General features: G+C 43.7%; 2 protein-coding genes across 2 annotated transcripts; both read left to right on the top strand.

The window, feature by feature from the left end:
• The first annotated feature begins 5,760 nt into the window (after positions 1-5,760).
• LOC148777292 (interferon alpha-1-like) lies at positions 5,761-6,739 on the top strand. Its single transcript, XM_088837875.1, has one exon. The coding sequence runs from the start codon at positions 5,827-5,829 to the stop codon at positions 6,394-6,396; it is 570 nt and encodes a 189-aa protein (XP_088694001.1). The 5' UTR covers positions 5,761-5,826; the 3' UTR covers positions 6,397-6,739.
• Positions 6,740-11,020: 4,281 nt separating this feature from the next.
• LOC148777291 (interferon omega-1-like) lies at positions 11,021-11,899 on the top strand. The gene has a single exon (XM_088837876.1). It carries the CDS (start codon positions 11,237-11,239, stop codon positions 11,897-11,899), a length of 663 nt encoding a protein of 220 aa, XP_088694002.1. The 5' UTR covers positions 11,021-11,236.
• The last annotated feature ends 4,987 nt before the right edge of the window (positions 11,900-16,886 follow it).

The following is a 16,886-nucleotide window of genomic DNA, read 5'->3' as shown; positions in this document are numbered from 1 at the left end:
GAATCCTCAAGAAAAGTCAACAGATAAAATGAAAATCATACATGTGACAACCCTCTACTCAATCAGACTGTTGTTTTCTTAACTCTCCAAAGTGATCTGGACTTCCGTTTGCTTACAAGCTGAAAAATATCTGAAATAAAAATCATAGTTTTACAAAAACATTTAGACAGAAAAACAAAGTCTCTTTTCTTAAACAATTTTATAACATAATGTAAAAGATCTTTATGTATTTGGGGGTATTTACTATTTTCAACATCTGAAGTTTACTTTTTTATGGAAGTTTTTAGGAGAGCATGTTGTTAAAGGTATTTGTCAGTTAACCTAATGTTTAGCCTCTGGAACAGGTAAACAGAAAAGTGTCAGGAATTTGATTCTAATGGACACTTTCCTTTCCTTCTTTGAAGAGCACAATACAGGCCTTCTTGATCAAGTGATTCTTCTAGTTTGCTCTTCTCCAAAAAGTGAGTCAGGGAAATGGGTCCTCTTGTTTTTCAATTTTTCCATCATTAACACATGACTTCAATTTTGTCTGTAGTACTTGAGAAGATTTTCCTTGAAGGCAAAGGGAAAAGATTAGTGGATCACATGGGATGTTTCCAAGGGCCAGGACCACACGGGGTAATAGCACTTCTGTCCACATTACCCGGCCCGGACTTATCCTCATGGAGTCTCATTGCAAGGAAGCTTGGAAATAATTATATGATTAAGACGGAAGGAGACAAGTTCAGTGCAGAAGACCATTTTTTCATTTTTGCACTATTTGTCCTAATGGAACTCTGGGTGGGTGTGCAAGGGGAAAACCAATGTTCTTGCTTGCACACACTCTGATTTAAACTCTCATTTCATAGTTTCAGCTTGGGGAAGATGACAGAGCTGTCACTCAGAGTTCACAGGATCATAGATTATTTGAAAGAAGCATTCAGATTGACTCCCAAAGGCATAGGTTACTGGAAAACACCTACAAGTGTAGACAAAGTGTTTCCTTACTACGTGAGGCAGACAAGGAAAGAGTGATCGGGCAGCTGTTGCAAGTACTTGAGAATCACTGAGCTAAAAGTGGACAGTGGGTCTTCCACTCACCACACCTTCCAAGTATTGAAAATGCAAACTCGAATAAAATATTCCTTCAAATGATCTTTAAAAAGGATCTCACACAATATTTCATCATATCTTCCCTTGTAGAAAATGAAGAATCTTTAAATTATTGTGTTCTCACATCCTATATATCTAATAGATACTGGTATTATTGTTTCTCCTATCATTATCATCCTTGTGAATTGATGTTACTTGAATATTGATTGAGCTCAAGAAATGTTATGGCCCAGACTAGACATCTAGGAAACAGGGTTCAGTAAGATAATTTCTCTCCCTTCAGAAATTTTACAGACTCCGGAGGTATTCTGAGGATAAAACAGGGCATGTAATATCTTACTATTCAAGCTTCTTCAACAAAATAGCATAGAATGGGTAGTTTGCAAAGACCAGAAATGTATTGCTGCAAGTTAGTTCTTGAGCCTGGATATCCGAGAACTGGACGTCAGTGTGGTCCAGTTGTGGTGAGAGCCTGCTTCAGGTCTCACACTGCAGAGTTCTGGTATCTTCACAGGGCAGGAGAGGGACTAGTTTGTATCCATCTCTTTTGTAAGGGCCTTATTTCCTTGGTGAGCCTCCATCCCCACACCCTAAGCATATCCCCAAAGGTCTGTCACCTGATACCATTACTTTGGGGTTTACGACCTCATGATATGACTTTGGTGGGGTCCTAATCATTCAGAACATAATGCGCTTTAAAGTCTACATGCTTGGCATGTAGAAGTAAGAAAATAGTCACACGGAGCAAAAAAAAGAATGAGCAGATTAGTAGGCAAAATAAGGAGACAAGGGATTCAGATCCAAGCTCTAGATTTTCAACTTGTTGTAAGGCTTTAATTATTACATGTCAAAAACTGGAAGCCAAACTAAAACGAAGCTCACCAGCCATGCAATGGAATAAAATAGAGCATGGAAATGATCATTCATCATTCCTTGTGAGGAGTCTCTGAAGTATCTGGATCAATGTAGTAGTAATTGCCATGTTGGTAAAGATCCACCAAGAGTATTGTGGTAAACTGCCTGGTTGCTGTGAGCTATGAGCATCAGGGAGAGCTTGAGTTCAGATACATGGCTCTGTGTATGACACCCGGCATGTTCTTTTTTGTCATGATCTCAGTTCAGTTCAGTCGTTCAGTCATGTGTGACTCTTTATGACCCCATGAACTGTAGCACGCCAGGCTTCCCTGTCCATCACCAACTCCCAGACCTTGCTTAAACTCATGTCCATCGAGTCAGTGATGCGATCCAACCATCTCATCCTCTGTCGTCCCCTTCTCCTCCTGCCTTCAATCATTCCCAGCATCAGGGTCTTTCCCAAGGAGTCAGTTCTTTGCATCAGGTGGCCAAAGTACTGGAGCTTCACCTTCAGCATCAGTCCTTCAAGTGCATATTCAGGACTAATTTCCCTTAGGATGGACTGGTTCATTCTCCTTGCAATCCAAGGGACTCTCAAGAGTCTTCTCCAACACCACAGTTCAAAAGCATCAATTCTTTGGTTATCAGCTTTATGGTCCAGCTCTCACATCCATACATGACTACTAGAAAAACCATAGCTTTGACCATACGGACCTTTAGGCCAAAGTAATGTCTCTGCTTTTTAATATGCTATCTAGATTGGTCATAGCTTTTCCTCCAAGGAGCAAGTGTCTTTTAATTTCCTGTCTGCAGTTACCATCTGCAGTGATTTTGTAGCCCAAGAAAATAAAGTCTGTAACTCTTATCTTTGTTTCCCCATGTATTTGCCATGAAGCAATGGTACTGGAAGCCATGTTCTTAGTTTTTTGAATGTTTGAAGTTTTCAGCCAGATTTTTCACTCTCCTCTTTCACTTTCATCAAGAGGCTCTTTAGTTGCTCTTCCCTTTCTGCTTTAAGGCTGGTGTCATCTGCATATCCGAGGTTATTGATATTTCTCCTGGCAATCTTGATTCCAGCTTCTGCTTCATCCAGGCCAGCATCTCACATGATGTACTCTGGATATAAGTTGAATAAACAGGCTGACAGTATACAGTATCGATGTACTCTTTTCCCAGTTTGGAACCAGTCCATTGTTCCATGTCTGGTTCTAACTGTTGCTTCCTGACCTGTGTACAGATTTCTCAGGAGGCAGGTAAGGTAGCCTGGTATTCCTTTCTCTTGAAGAGTTTTCCACAGTTTGTTGTGATTCACAAGGTCAAAGGCTTTAGCCCAGTCAATGCAGTAGAAGCAGATGTTTTCTGGAATCATGACCTGGTTGAGGACAATTAGGGGTGAGGCATCCTCCTGAGTTTAATATGGTGCTGGGCAAAGGCTGAAAAGCATGTTGTACTTGCTACTTGAATCCCCAGACCACATGTGCCTTCAAGGAAGGAGACTCCTAGTGGTTTTAGCAACAGACTCAGTATGGCTGGTACCAGCAGGAATAGAGTGGAAATACCAGCTGCTGTCTTTATAATTCCAGGAAGTAGGGCTCAGATGAAGCAAAATAGCTTGGTCATTTGTAAATGCCTTCCAGTAGTAGGAGGAAATCTGAGAAAATGCTTTAGCCAAAATTACTTGTTGAGGACTTCCCTGACGGTGCAGTGAATAAGAATCTTTCCTCAGGAGAGGCAGAGTCGATCCCTGGTCCAGGAGTGTCCACCTGCCACGGAACAAGCCAGACAGGGCTGCACGGTGGCTGAGACCTGCTCCAGAGCCCACAGGCTGCAGCTCCTGACGGCTGCGCACTGCAGCCCGAGGAGGGCGGCACAGCAAGTAAACCCGGCGCCGCGAGGAAGCGCCAGCCCCACTGCCACAAGACGATGGTCCCGGCCAGCGGCGAGCCCAGCGCACCCAAAGTGAACAATAAATAAATAGAAAAGCGTGCTGAGCGATTACACTGGGCCTGGCACACAGGATACCACAGAGACGACAGGGTTCAGTCCCTGCAGAGCTGATTCGCCAAAGATGGTCACGTATCTCTGATTTGAAGCTGGACTATAACGGGAAAAGACAACATAAAATCCACTGTAAAATAAAAAGAAATCACTTTTTATTTTAAGGAGCAGAGCCAAGAGGTAAATCTTCCCATGAAATAATCAATATTTGTCCCATTCTGAATTAATTACAGAGATGGTTTCCTATTATTTGAAAAGAATAGACTTGGATTGGAACTTGAAAGTCATTTGGGAAATCTGAAATTTAATGCAAAGGAACAGAGAGAAAGATTCAAATGGATGGTGATTCCTAAATTATGCTTTCTCACTGGGGATAACGCTGTTTCCACACATGCAGACATAGGTTTGGTGGAATATGAACAGATATTGTCATTACAATCATTAGTTATTACACGTCAAAGCTCAGCCTGATACAACAAAATCTAACCCCTTAGTATTTATTCTGTCTTTGGCTTTTCTTGTGTATCAAAAATAAGAGAAGCATTGAGATTGAGTTTATGGAATATAAACAAATTGTATACAAGATGAGTGGTACAACCTAAGGTGACTAGATGTTTCACTGGAGGACTTTCCATCATTTGCTTGATCTCAAAGTCATATTGTGAGAGTTGCCCTTTCTGTACTTATGTACAATGTACCATTGTCTGTCTCATGCATGTTGCTTTTGTTTGAATCTCATTGTGATTTGGGCTCCAGAAATTAAATAAAAATGGAATATTGTATTTGTAAATAAAATACAAAAAATATTATATGTTCCAACATAATTCTACAAAGGTTGTTCAACATGTCAAAGTATTAAAGAGAAAAAATATCCATAATATCCAGATGAATATCTGCTGCTGCTGCTGCTAAGTCACTTCAGTCGTGTCCGACTCTGTGTGACCCCATAGACGGCAGCCACCAGGCTCCGCCATCCCTGGGATTCTCCAGGCAAGAACACTGGAGTGGGTTGCCATTTCCTTCTCCAATGCATGAAAGCCAAAAGTGAAAGTGAAGCCACTCAGTCGCTTACAACTCTTAGCGACCCCATGGACTGGAGCCTACCAGGCTCCTCTGTCCATGGGATTTTCCAGGCAAGAGTACGGGAGTGGGGTGCCATTGCCTTCTCCATTCTAGCAGGCAGTAAAACTAAAAATTATTTTCTGACATGAAGATGATAAATACTTAAAATAAATATTAAATAACTATTTTTAAGTTATTCAATGATTTGAGCAGCTTTAAATGACTTTTAAGTATGTCTATACCTTGGTATTATTATAAAGTATTTATGTCAATTTTATTTCAATATGTAATTGGATACATACCTACCTATATAAGTAAACATATGACATTAAAAATCACTCTGAAAACTGAGTTTATAAAGAAAAAATAAAATTCAGTAGCTTTTACATTTAAATTATAGCTTAAAATTTTATGTAATTCTTAACTAAACTGAATACAAAGAGTAAGATTTACATCTCCTTTTTCTACGTACAAAGAAAAGATATTCATAGAGTACATAAATACACACACAGTATATCTGTGTTATCAAAATTTCGCAGTGCAGGGCAATTAAGAAAAAATATTTAAAAGGGCTCTGTGGGCAGAAGAAAGAAGGGCAACATGAAAAAAAAAATGATTGAGAAATGCTGTCCTAACCCACTGGAGAGTGCAAATTGAAAAGCAAAAACAAAAGTAGAAAGCAAGAGGGAACTTTCAGAAAATGGAAACCATGGGCTCCTATTTAAGACACAGGTCTGAAGGAAGGTCTTCAGAGGACCGAGAGAGCAGGTTCACAGAGTCACCCACCTCCCCAGGCCAGAAGCATCTGCAAGGTCCCCGATGGCCCCAGCCTGGTCCTTACTCCTGGCCCTGCTGCTGCTCAGCTGCAACGCCATCTGCTCTCTGGGCTGCCACCTGCCTCACACCCACAGCCTGGCCAACAGGAGGGTCCTGATGCTCCTGAGACAACTGAGGAGGGTCTCCCCTTCCTCCTGCCTGCAGGACAGAAATGACTTCGCATTCCCCCAGGAGGCGCTGGGTGGCAGCCAGCTGCAGAAAGCTCAAGCCATCTCTGTGCTCCACGAGGTGACCCAGCACACCTTCCAGCTCTTCAGCACAGAGGACTCGGCCGCCGCATGGGACGAGAGCCTCCTGGACAAGCTCCGCACTGCCCTGGATCAGCAGCTCACTGACCTGCAAGCCTGTCTGAGGCAGGAGGAGGGGCTGCAAGGGGCTCCCCTGCTCAAGGGGGACTCCAGCCTGGCTGTGAGGAAATACTTCCACAGAATCACTCTCTATCTGCAAGAGAAGGGACACAGCCCTTGTGCCTGGGAGGTTGTCAGAGCAGAAGTCATGAGAGCCTTCTCTTCCTCAATAAACCTGCAGGAAAGATTCAGGAGAAAGGACTGACACACACCTGGTTCCACACGGAAATGATTCTCACGGACCAACAAGACCACACTTCCTCCTGCGCTGCCATGTGGAAGACTCTCATTTCTGCTGTATTGCACCCTGAAATGAAGCAGTTTTTTAAATGTTTTCTGGAATATTAAGCAACTTTATGTTGTACTCTATAGGCACTGGTTCCTCACAGATGCCAAAGCTGACCTATCTACGTATTTAACTACCTGGACATTTAATCATCTATTTTAATATTTATTTAACTATTTATAAATATTTAAATTATTTTGTTGATAAAATATTATGTATGTATACTTATGGGAAAATGTATATTTTGTATTTAGTCAGTTTATGATTTTTCTTCCTTTATTGAATTCTTACTGTAAAAGACTTACTTTTTTTTTTTCATTAAAACAGAAACACTAATCCTGAATGGCAACTTGATTAAAAATGCATTTTAAATTCCTTTTAAAATCCCTTTAGGATTTGCACATTAGAAGTAAAATACTGTAGCTCTAGCTATGTTGCTTGTTGCTCTGAGGACCCTAGAATGAACATAACCACTTCAATGCTTTTTGTAACTCTGATTTTTTTCAAAAAAAGTAGCCTAAAAACAAAAATAAAAAGAAAATAACCCATGCTTCAGGATTTGATGAGTTCTTGGGAAGCATTTTCTGCCTCTTGTTGGTTCTGGAATTTTTTTCCCTGGAAAAAGTTGCAGAGATGCTTGAAGACGTGGTATGCAGTTGGCGAGAGGTCAGGTGAATATCTTATCCTCACACTCAAATATCACAATCATCACTCCTCCCAGTGAAGAAATCCCCAGCGTGCTCTCCTCGTTCACTCTGCATGAAGGCGTCCTCTCCACTCATACAGCTGTGTCCTTCTCCAGTACGGTGGTTTCTGCTTGTCAATTTCCCCTTAGGACTGCAAACCACCAACTAAAGCAGAAGCTGAGTGAAAGTTCTAGATCTGTCAGACACTCTCCTATGACTTCACCTGCTCTGCCTGCCAAGCACTGCAGGTCCAGATGTCCAGCCTCCCAGAGAAACACAGGAAATAGATGAAACCCTGCCTCACAGTGAACAGTGGTGGTGACACCAGGGGCTCCTCTGAGCGTCTACCTAGGCTCTTCCATACGCTTGGTTGCACTAGGAGGAACTCACCTGGTTCAGGAATCTCATTTGAGAAATGCCCAAAGCACGGGAAACTTGGAGCTGAAAGTCAGCAGCAGCTTGCGAACTTGGAAGGAGATCAGAGAGGTTTAAAATGTTCACTGAAGTAGCAGCGGGTCCTCAGGCTGTGGAACAACACAGATGGGCTGCACGGAGGCAAGTGCTTCACAACAGTCCTTTCCAGAGACTGAGAAGACTGAAGCGGATGCTGAGAGCAGAGACAGAGCACGAATGCCTGGCCACGAGCTGTGTCCCGAGCACGGGTGACGTTCATACCACAGCAGCCTGCGGAGTCCTGGAAGGCGCGAGGGTCACTCCCGTCACAGCAGCAGACTTGTTTCTTCCTTAGGACCCAGCAAGCTATCACAGAGCAGGGAAAGAGGGGCCTGGGGACAATGCAATCCAAGGAAGTTCTTAAATTCCATCATGGTGTCTTTGCATCTTTGAGAGACAAACCAAATCAAACGAGCTTGAATCGAAGGGGCACAGGCAGGGCTTTAATCCATTATCGACAGTGGGACAGAGCCTTCCCTGCAGGACATGTGTTAGTAACGTGCACTCTGGAAGATCACAGTTTCTCAAAGTAACAAAGATCTTTGTGGAAATTCATGTATTTAATGGAGGCCATCTTCAGGACACTGATGGATCGATCATCTTTTCTCTTTCCAGTTGGGACATACCGCACTCAGCAGCGATTTGTAAAGTCAGAGGGACTTTTGAAGTCATCTTATTCATTCCTTCATTTTTCACTGTGCTGTGTCTTCACTGCCCCCGGGCTCTTCTCTCGTTGTGCAAAGGTGGGTCCTCTCTGGCTGTGGCGCACGGGCGTCTCACTGCGGCGGCTCCTCTGGTTCGGGAGCACAGGCTCCAGTGCACTCGGCCATGGTAGTGGTGGTCCCGGGGTCTGGAGCAGGGCTCAGCAGCTGTGGCACACGGGCCCAGCTGTTCTGCAGCATGTGCATCCTCTAGGACCACAGGGGGACATATCGGCAGGTGGACTCCTTACCACAGAGCCACATGCAAGCCCCTCAGAGAACATGTAAAGGACATGGAGAGGTTTGGAAACCTTGAGGATTAGGGTCCTAAACAAGTAAAAAACATTCCGATATACTGCTAAAAATATCATTTCATTAACAAATTATTTTCTAAATAACCATTTCATGTCAATTCTATAGTATTACTTAATGATGTTTAATAGGTTGAGCCAGAAATTTAAAAAAGATAACTATACAAGGCTTTGAGGCTTACTTCACAATTCAAGCCAGTTTATCCCTGCTAAGGAGAAAACTTTTCACTGCTTTTGTCTAGGAAGCACACATGCTCTTCCATCTTGCTCACAAATAGGCCTCCTCAACACCCACATCTTGACCAGTAGTTGGAAAATAGAATAGAGGCTCTTCACTGGACTCTATCAGCAGACAACAGGATGACCCGACTGGATGAAGGTGACAAATGCAGGTGTCTTCCTGTAGAATGAGAACAGCAGGTTACCTGAGGAGGTCTCCTGAAAGGGGTCCTTGTCAACCAAAAAAAAAACAAAAACATGACTCCCGAGATTTCATTTGATTGGGAGGACTTGCTGAGGATGACAGGCCAGAGGACAGCCTCTCCTCAGCTCTGAGGAACTGCCCCAAAGATGTAGGGGAGGTCAGGGACTGCAGTGGGTAGTGACTTCATTCTGCAGAACCTGATTCTGAAAGATGTTTTCATTGTCATCCTGAAGGAGAAACGTCAGAGCTCATGTGGCGAGAAACTGTTAGATGCTTTTTCTTTGTTCTTAAGCTCACAAGAAAGGTCAAGAGGTTAAAATACATAGAAAGTAGGGCTCACCTCTCATAGGGTTAATAAAACTATTTTACTATATTTTATTGCAGACACCACTCATAAAAGCTTAAACTTCCTTCTGTGAAGCTTGTGTGATCGGACTTCCCCAACCAGGGATTGAAATCAGGTCACAGCAGTGAAAGTGCTGGATCCTAACCACTAGACAATGAGCAAACTCCTGCTTTTCTTTTAGCTGGCAGAACAATCTAGTCCTTTCCAAATACTTAATAGTGATTTGTCTATTTATGATTAGATCTTAATTTTGCGGACTTTAGACCACACCCCGTGGCCCTACAAAACGAGAGATAGTGGCCCTTTGGCATTTGAAATGGATTAAGGGGTCTTGGTCAACTCATCCTCCTCCTATCACTTATTTCATGGGTTCCTTAATGGCATGTTCATTTGCACCCTTCCTTTTTTTCTCAATGGGATCGTTCAGGCACATCACAGCCCCCAGGTTTGCTCTTGCTCTTCACTGTGATTGGAACACTTCATTCGTCCCGATTCACACTTTCCTCCAGGAGTGTAAGTCAGTGTGATCCTAAGAGTTAACAAGAGGATTCAGTTAAAATTTCAAGAACGTGAAAAGTGGCCAGTCCATTAGTAGCAGGCAATAAAATTCAGCCATTATTTTTAATATCATAATTACTATTATCCAGATTAAGATCAGGATGTTTTGGAATCACTTAATTCCATTTCATTCTAGTTTTTTTCAAAGCATCTTCCCATTGCCTGAGTGGATTTATTTCCTAGACAGATGCTCATCAAGGCTGGTCTCCAAGACACTGCCAGAGAGGGTTAGTATTCCAGCAATTGGCATTCTAGTTGTCTATCTCTTGTTAGGTGATGGGTTTGACTTCTTCCTTCTCTCCTGAGACTAATCCTATGTGCATTGATTGAAAGAAAAATGAGGTTGCTGATCTTGCAAAGCAAAGGACAGTACTTGACCGGGGACTCGACCTTCGTTGAGCTTCTGTCCGAAGCGGCCATGTCCCAGCCTTTCTGTTGTTCATACTGGCCTCATGCTTCCCCTCAAGCACAGCCAAATTTCCAGCTGTGCTGCAATGACGTTTGCTGACTCAGAATACATCATTGTGTCGGGGAAAACCACTTCCCTTCGTTTATATTCAGACATTCAGAGTTAGATTAGTTTTCTTTTTGCCCACAAAACAACTGTGGAATTTTACTTTCTAGGAAAGTGGCAAAGGGAAACAACAACCAAAAAAACTAAAGTCTTAAATATAGAGATAGAGCCCCTCTGCCTTCTTTACTTTGCTCTGTTGTTCTTACCTCAGCTTGAATTAGAACTAGAGCAGGAGCAAGACAACTCCCGGTCAACACGTCACTAAAAGAATGCAGAAACTAAGTGAAAAATTATAGACAAGTAAAGGAAAGAAGGCTATTTCTCCCTGAACGAGTAGCCTGGTTCTACCGTCCTTCGTTCTCAGAGGCAGAAAGGGACAGAAGAACAGAGATGCTCAGTGGAATCAACAGCCTGAATGAATGACTGAAACTCACTAGATTCTGTGACACAAGCTTCCAGTGAGAGACAGCACATCACCGAATCTCCTTCCTCCAGCTCTGAAACTCTGAGCAGAAAAGTGTTCAACAGTTTAAGTAAAAGTGCTGAATAATAAAAACATTCTCATTTGATTGACAAATATCCAATTGGATGGGTACATTTGAAGTTATTGGGAAATAGGTAAAATTAATACTTTAAACTGATGACATTTTCTTTGATCATATTGTGAATACAAAAATGAAAATTAAAAAAGGAAGTAAAAGTGTACCAAAACAATTAGAAAATGAAAATTACCATGTTCCCTATTTAATGGGCTTGCTTAGAAAGCATGGCATCAGAGAACCTACCTCAAGGTTCCAGCAGACGCCGTCTCAGCCAGCCCAGAAGCAGCCGCATCTTCCCCATGGCCTTCGTGCTCTCTCTACTGACGGCCCTGGTGCTGGTCAGCTACGGCCTGGGAGGATCCCTGGGCTGTGACCTGTCTCAGAACCACGTGCTGGTTGGCAGGAAGAACCTCAGGCTCCTGGGACAAATGAGGAGACTCTCCCCTCGCTTCTGTCTGCAGGACAGAAAAGACTTCGCTTTCCCCCAGGAGATGGTGGAGGGCGGCCAGCTCCAGGAGGCCCAGGCCTTCTCTGTGCTCCACGAGATGCTCCAGCAGAGCCTCAGCCTCTTCCACACAGAGCGCTCCTCTGCTGCCTGGGACACCACCCTCCTGGCGCAGCTCCGCACTGGACTCCATCAGCAGCTGGACGACCTGGACGCCTGCCTGGGGCAGGTGACGGGAGAGGAAGACTCTGCCCTGGGAAGGACGGGCCCCACACTGGCCGTGAAGAGGTACTTCCAGGGCATCCATGTCTACCTGCAAGAGAAGGAATACAGTATCTGCGCCTGGGAAATCGTCAGAGTGGAGATGATGAGAGCCCTCTCTTCATCAGCCAGCTTGCAAGAAAGGTTAAGAATGATGGATGGAGACCTGAACTCACCTTGAGATGACTCTCACTGACTAAGACGCCACATCACCCTTGTACGCTCACCTGAGGTCATTTCAGAAGCCTCTGGTTTCTGCTTTACCCATAATATTTCCTGAATTCAATCAATAGTACTTTCTCAGTAGCAATAAGCAAATAAATACAAAAAGTATTCAATTGCACAGGGATCAGTCCATAAGGGATGACTGCCCTGATGTTATTTATGTTTATTTATGTATTTTCTTTTATCACATCATATTTATATTTTCATGTAAAAATGTTTGTCTGCATTGTAATAAAATTTAGAAAATATGTTCATTTCCTTAATCTTAATATTTGTTTTATTTATTAAATTCTTATGAAAGTAAATTTGTTTTTTCATTATGAAGACCTAAATACTTATTTTGTCTACTTAAACCTATTGTGGAATAGCATTTTTCCATTTATACTACACAACAGTCATATCACTTTTCAGGAAATGATTGTCAAAAGGTGGAATTCCTGGAATTCCCTGGCAGTCCGGTGGTTAGGACTCCATGCTTCCAGTGTGAGAAGCTCAGGTACATGGATACCTGGTCAGGGAACTAAGACTCTGCAAGCTGCGGAGTGCAGCTCCCTACCCCCACCCCCCAAAAACGGGTAGAAAGGAGTCTCTGAAACTGTGGTACATGATTAGTCCTGAAGTCACAAGTATAACTAGTCTATACCCAGTCAGCAAAGAATGGCTGGTGTCAGTATGTGGGGAGGACGCACCGCCTCCAGGGCAGCTGCGAACATGTGCTGAGTGGCTGCTCCTGACGCCTGCGACTCTTCCTCCACCTCCTCCTCAGTCCCGCTTTACTGAACAACCCACTCCCTTACACAGTATCTCCACTGCCTCCAACACAGGAGCTCTGTTCAAAGTTTCTCTGAGTGGAAATCACTGGAAGAGAGCACAAGAGAAAGGAGAGTTCTAGAAGTTTCAAAACCTTTGAATGCAGCTCTGCTACTTAACAGCAGTGTGACCTTGAAAAATATCACAAACACTAAGGAGAAGGAAATGGCAACCCACTCCAGTATTCTTCTTTGAAAATCACATGGACAGAAGAGCCTGGTGGGCTACAGTCCAAGGGTCCCAAGAGTCAGACACGACTGAACCAACTTAGCATGCACAGAGGCATGCATTCTGTCTTGATCTTCTTCTCAAATATGGGGAAAATAACAGTAGTTTTTCATAGGACTACTGTTTGGATCAATGAGTCCATATTACAAGATGGATAAAAATGTGCCTGGCAGGAATAATCAGGACAGTGAGAGTCCCAGGGAAGCTGCCCACAGGGAGCAGACAGGACAGCTGGCCTGAGGCAGTGACTGAAAGGCAACACTAGAAAGATGCCAGATCTTTGGTAAAAATATTTAACTTGGGTGCAGTTTCACAGTATATTCAGTGTGTGAACTCTCCTGTGCTCAGTGCTGAAGACAGTTCCAATTTCTGTGTTTCAGACTTCTAGAAGTACTCTTAGGAAGTGACAGAAATTCTTTGACAAGAAGGATTAGTAGAAAATGCTTTGATCTACTATCAAAATGAATAATAGGGAAATCATAGAGATCTCATATGAATGCAGAAAATCACACACGTTACTCATTAATAATGTTTCTTGCTTCTTTAGTATGAGTACTACTCTACTACTTCTTGAAGACATTTCTAAAATTACCTTCTCAACTCTCTGTTGGGTTTCAGTCTTTCAGCAGGAAAGCAGAGGCAAGAAGAAAAGAGCAAGGGCCATGAAGCGTGAGGTTCTGCCCTCCAACCCTGGGCTGTCCTGGGTTTGATCCTAGTTGTTCTCCATAAACACTTCAGTCCCTCAGTGCTGGCAGTGTCACCTCCTGGAGTCAGTCCTTCTCCGAAATTAGTGCCTTTAGAGGAGAGACTGCCACAAGTGTATGCAGGTGTCTTATACCCAAGTGAGAGTCTTTCCCTGAACAAGGGGCCATGAAGTCAATCTTATTGGTCAAAGTACATAAACCTTGCACATGGATACTGCCAACTGTCCACGGTAACAATGGCTACATTAATCCATATTCAAGACCAAATAAGTCCTTATAGGTTCTCACACATTCACCAAAACAGGATCTTATCATCCTTTTTAGTTTTTGCCAATCTGACTGGTGACAAATTGCATCTAGCAGCAATCATCAGTTTTCCTTTTTTTAACTGATGGTGGTTGTTATCAGTCATACTCCAGCCTTCTAGTCCACCTCTGGGGATTGTTCGGGAGAACTCTGAAAGAAAAACAATCTGTAGGCAAAGGAGAGATGTACTGAAAGGAACTGAGCCCCAGCATCACAGAGTAGCGCTGAGAAGAAAAGCTGTGGAATTGAGACTTCAGTTTTAAGACCAGAACACTAGATTAGGTGACAGCCTTTCCCATCATATCCACTGGAAACGCAGCTTTCTTCTATGAATTTCTGATCTATACACAATGCACCCACTGCTCTTCCATTGTCACTTTACCCATGTAAAGAAGTTCATTATTCATTTTTGCTCAAACTCCGTGATCTCCAGCTAGAAGACACACAGCTTGCAAGGTCCTCAACCAGATCCCAGGCTCCACACTCACACTGCACTCCTGCCATCTGGCTGGTATCCAGTCTGAGTTTCATTTGTGACAGACACTTGTGGTTTTCCTGTGTTCAGGGCCCAGAACTGCTTTCCGTTCAAACTCATGAACTAGGTCATGACCTGCTCTACTTTTCGGGGCTTTAAAAATCTGTCTTGTTGGTGATGCCTTCCAAAGATGCATGCTGGAATCACACACCCAACTGCCTATTTCATAGTTGGTGTCTACTGAGCACACATTATGCTGAAATCAAAAGCATCTTGATTGCAGGTTTTGAAGCAACTTATCCATATGATGTGACAGTTTGAAAAAGTTAATGAAACTCTCCAACGAAAAACTGACTGCTTTAAAAAATGAATGTTTAACAGATGATCCTTGGTTAAAAGACATGAGAGGAAAAAGGATTTTGTAAGTTGAGTTTGGTTATTGAAGGTAGTTGCTGCTGCTGCTGCTAAGTCACTTCAGTTGTGTCCGACTCTGTGTGACCCCATAGACGGAAGCCCACCAGGCTCCCCCACTGGGTCATAATTTGTCAAATATGGCATTCCCTCAGTGAAGAGAGAGAGATACAAAGTAGCAATTTTGAAAACATTACTGATGATTTTGCTTCCATTAAAGCCAGGAACTGTTGTGGCAATAAGGAAAATATTTCAACTTGATGTGACATGTATTTTAAAACATTTTTCAAACAATTAACATTACAGGAGAAATTTACCTTTTATATTAATATTGAATGAAATAATTCTCTCTTTCCCCTGGGCCTCCTTTAAGTCTCAGTCTAGTTCCCAAGTCTTCCTTCACAATGGAGGGCCCAACATCGAGTACATTTCTGTCCGGATTTTAGATGCCTTTCCCATTGTCCCTGAATTAGTTCTTTTTCCCAGAAACAGTCCTGAATCTGAAAACATACCACAACATGCTGTGATTTTCAGCTGTCTGCTGCTGCTGCTAAGTCGCTTCAGTCGTGTCTGACTCTTCGCGACCCCATGGACTGCAGCCTACCAGGCTCCTCCGACCGTGGGATTTTCCAGGCAAGAGTACTGGAGTGGGTTGCCATTGGATTTCCACCCATCAATCGCAGCACAAACGGGCACCGGTGTAAATCGCTCTGGGTATAATCTCCTCCCAGGAAGGGGAGGGCGGATACAAGGGCAGGTGCAGAAATCAAAGGCTCTGAGAGAAGCGGTGGCAAAGCTGCCCTGGGCAGTCGGGCCCGAAAAAGAAGTTTCCTTTCTGCTCGCGCGGCCCCACGCGCTCCCTGGGCCCCGGCGGCGCCTCGCCCGGGTCGCGGCTGCTGCCGAGGGCGACCCCCGAGTGCTCCGCGCGGATCCGCCGCCCGAGTTGGCCGCTCTACTCCTGGAGGCGGGTCCGCTGGGTTTGCCGTGCAGGTCTGTCGGTTACTGAGAGATCGGGCGCCCTCTCCCGGCCGTTGGGGCGCAGCACAAGGGGCTTGGAGGGTCTTAGCTTAGTGCAGGACCTGAGCGATTTCACTGAGGCCCAGGGGAAGTGCTGAATTTCTGGACTCCTGGTTTCCCTGCTGATGGCCATGGGGATGCACAATTCACCCGTTAGCATACGCCGCCGTCTTCTATTCTTTCAGTCGTTTCCCATATTCATGTAATTTGGTAGCATTAAGTATGCTTTACCTATATCCACAAGTACCATCAGCTTGGGGTTTTCTACAGAGGATTCACTGAAATGTTTGTAATCCAGTCTCGTGCAGGGGTCATAACTCTCAACAATCTTGTCCGTCACGTATCTCAATTTTATGGTGAGGATCACTTAACAATCTAGGAGTCATCTTGGACAGTTAAATACGATTATTTTATAATTATTAGAATTATTAATTTTATCAAGCACAGTTAGACTCTCAATAATAACTACCACTTCATAATTTCATTTTGCTTCTTATACAAAACAATCAGGATACTTTGTAAATCTCTCAGCTTATCTAGAATTTGGAGGGAGATGTTAATGGAAATAAGAGATTTGTAACAACGAGGTCGGAGAAGGCAATGGCAAGCCACTCCAGTACTCTTGCCTAGAAAATCCCATGGATGGAGGAGCCTGGTAGGCTGCAGTCCGTGGGGTCGCTAAGGGTCGGACGCGACTGAGCGACTTCACTTTCACTTTTCACTTTCACACATTGGAGAAGGAAATGGCAACCCACTCCAGTGTTCTTGCCTGGAGAATCCCAGGGACGGGGGAGCCTGGTGGGCTTCCGTCTATGGGGTCACACAGAGTCGGACACGACTGAAGTGACTTAGCAGCAGCAGCAGCAGCAACAACGAGGTATGAAACAACAAAGGAACATCTTGTGTTAGCAGTAAAATAGGGAAATCAGTGAGAGTTCAGTACATGCCGTGTGTTCAGGTGTTTATGCTGTGGATAGGGAGTTTGGAATCTG

This window comes from Moschus berezovskii, chromosome 7 (genome assembly GCF_049115385.1).
Source record: "Moschus berezovskii isolate FMDL1 chromosome 7, NW_MosBer_1.0, whole genome shotgun sequence".
Classification (NCBI taxonomy): Eukaryota; Metazoa; Chordata; class Mammalia; order Artiodactyla; family Moschidae; genus Moschus; species Moschus berezovskii.
The sequence above is the reverse complement of the archived record's forward strand: the minus strand, read 5'-3'. Positions and strand labels throughout refer to the sequence as shown.

Bases quoted from the DNA above. Each gene is read 5' to 3' on its own strand.
- LOC148777292 (XM_088837875.1), top strand. From the start codon at position 5,827: ATGGCCCCAGCCTGGTCCTTACTCCTGGCCCTGCTGCTGCTCAGCTGC.
- LOC148777291 (XM_088837876.1), top strand. From the start codon at position 11,237: ATGGCATCAGAGAACCTACCTCAAGGTTCCAGCAGACGCCGTCTCAGC.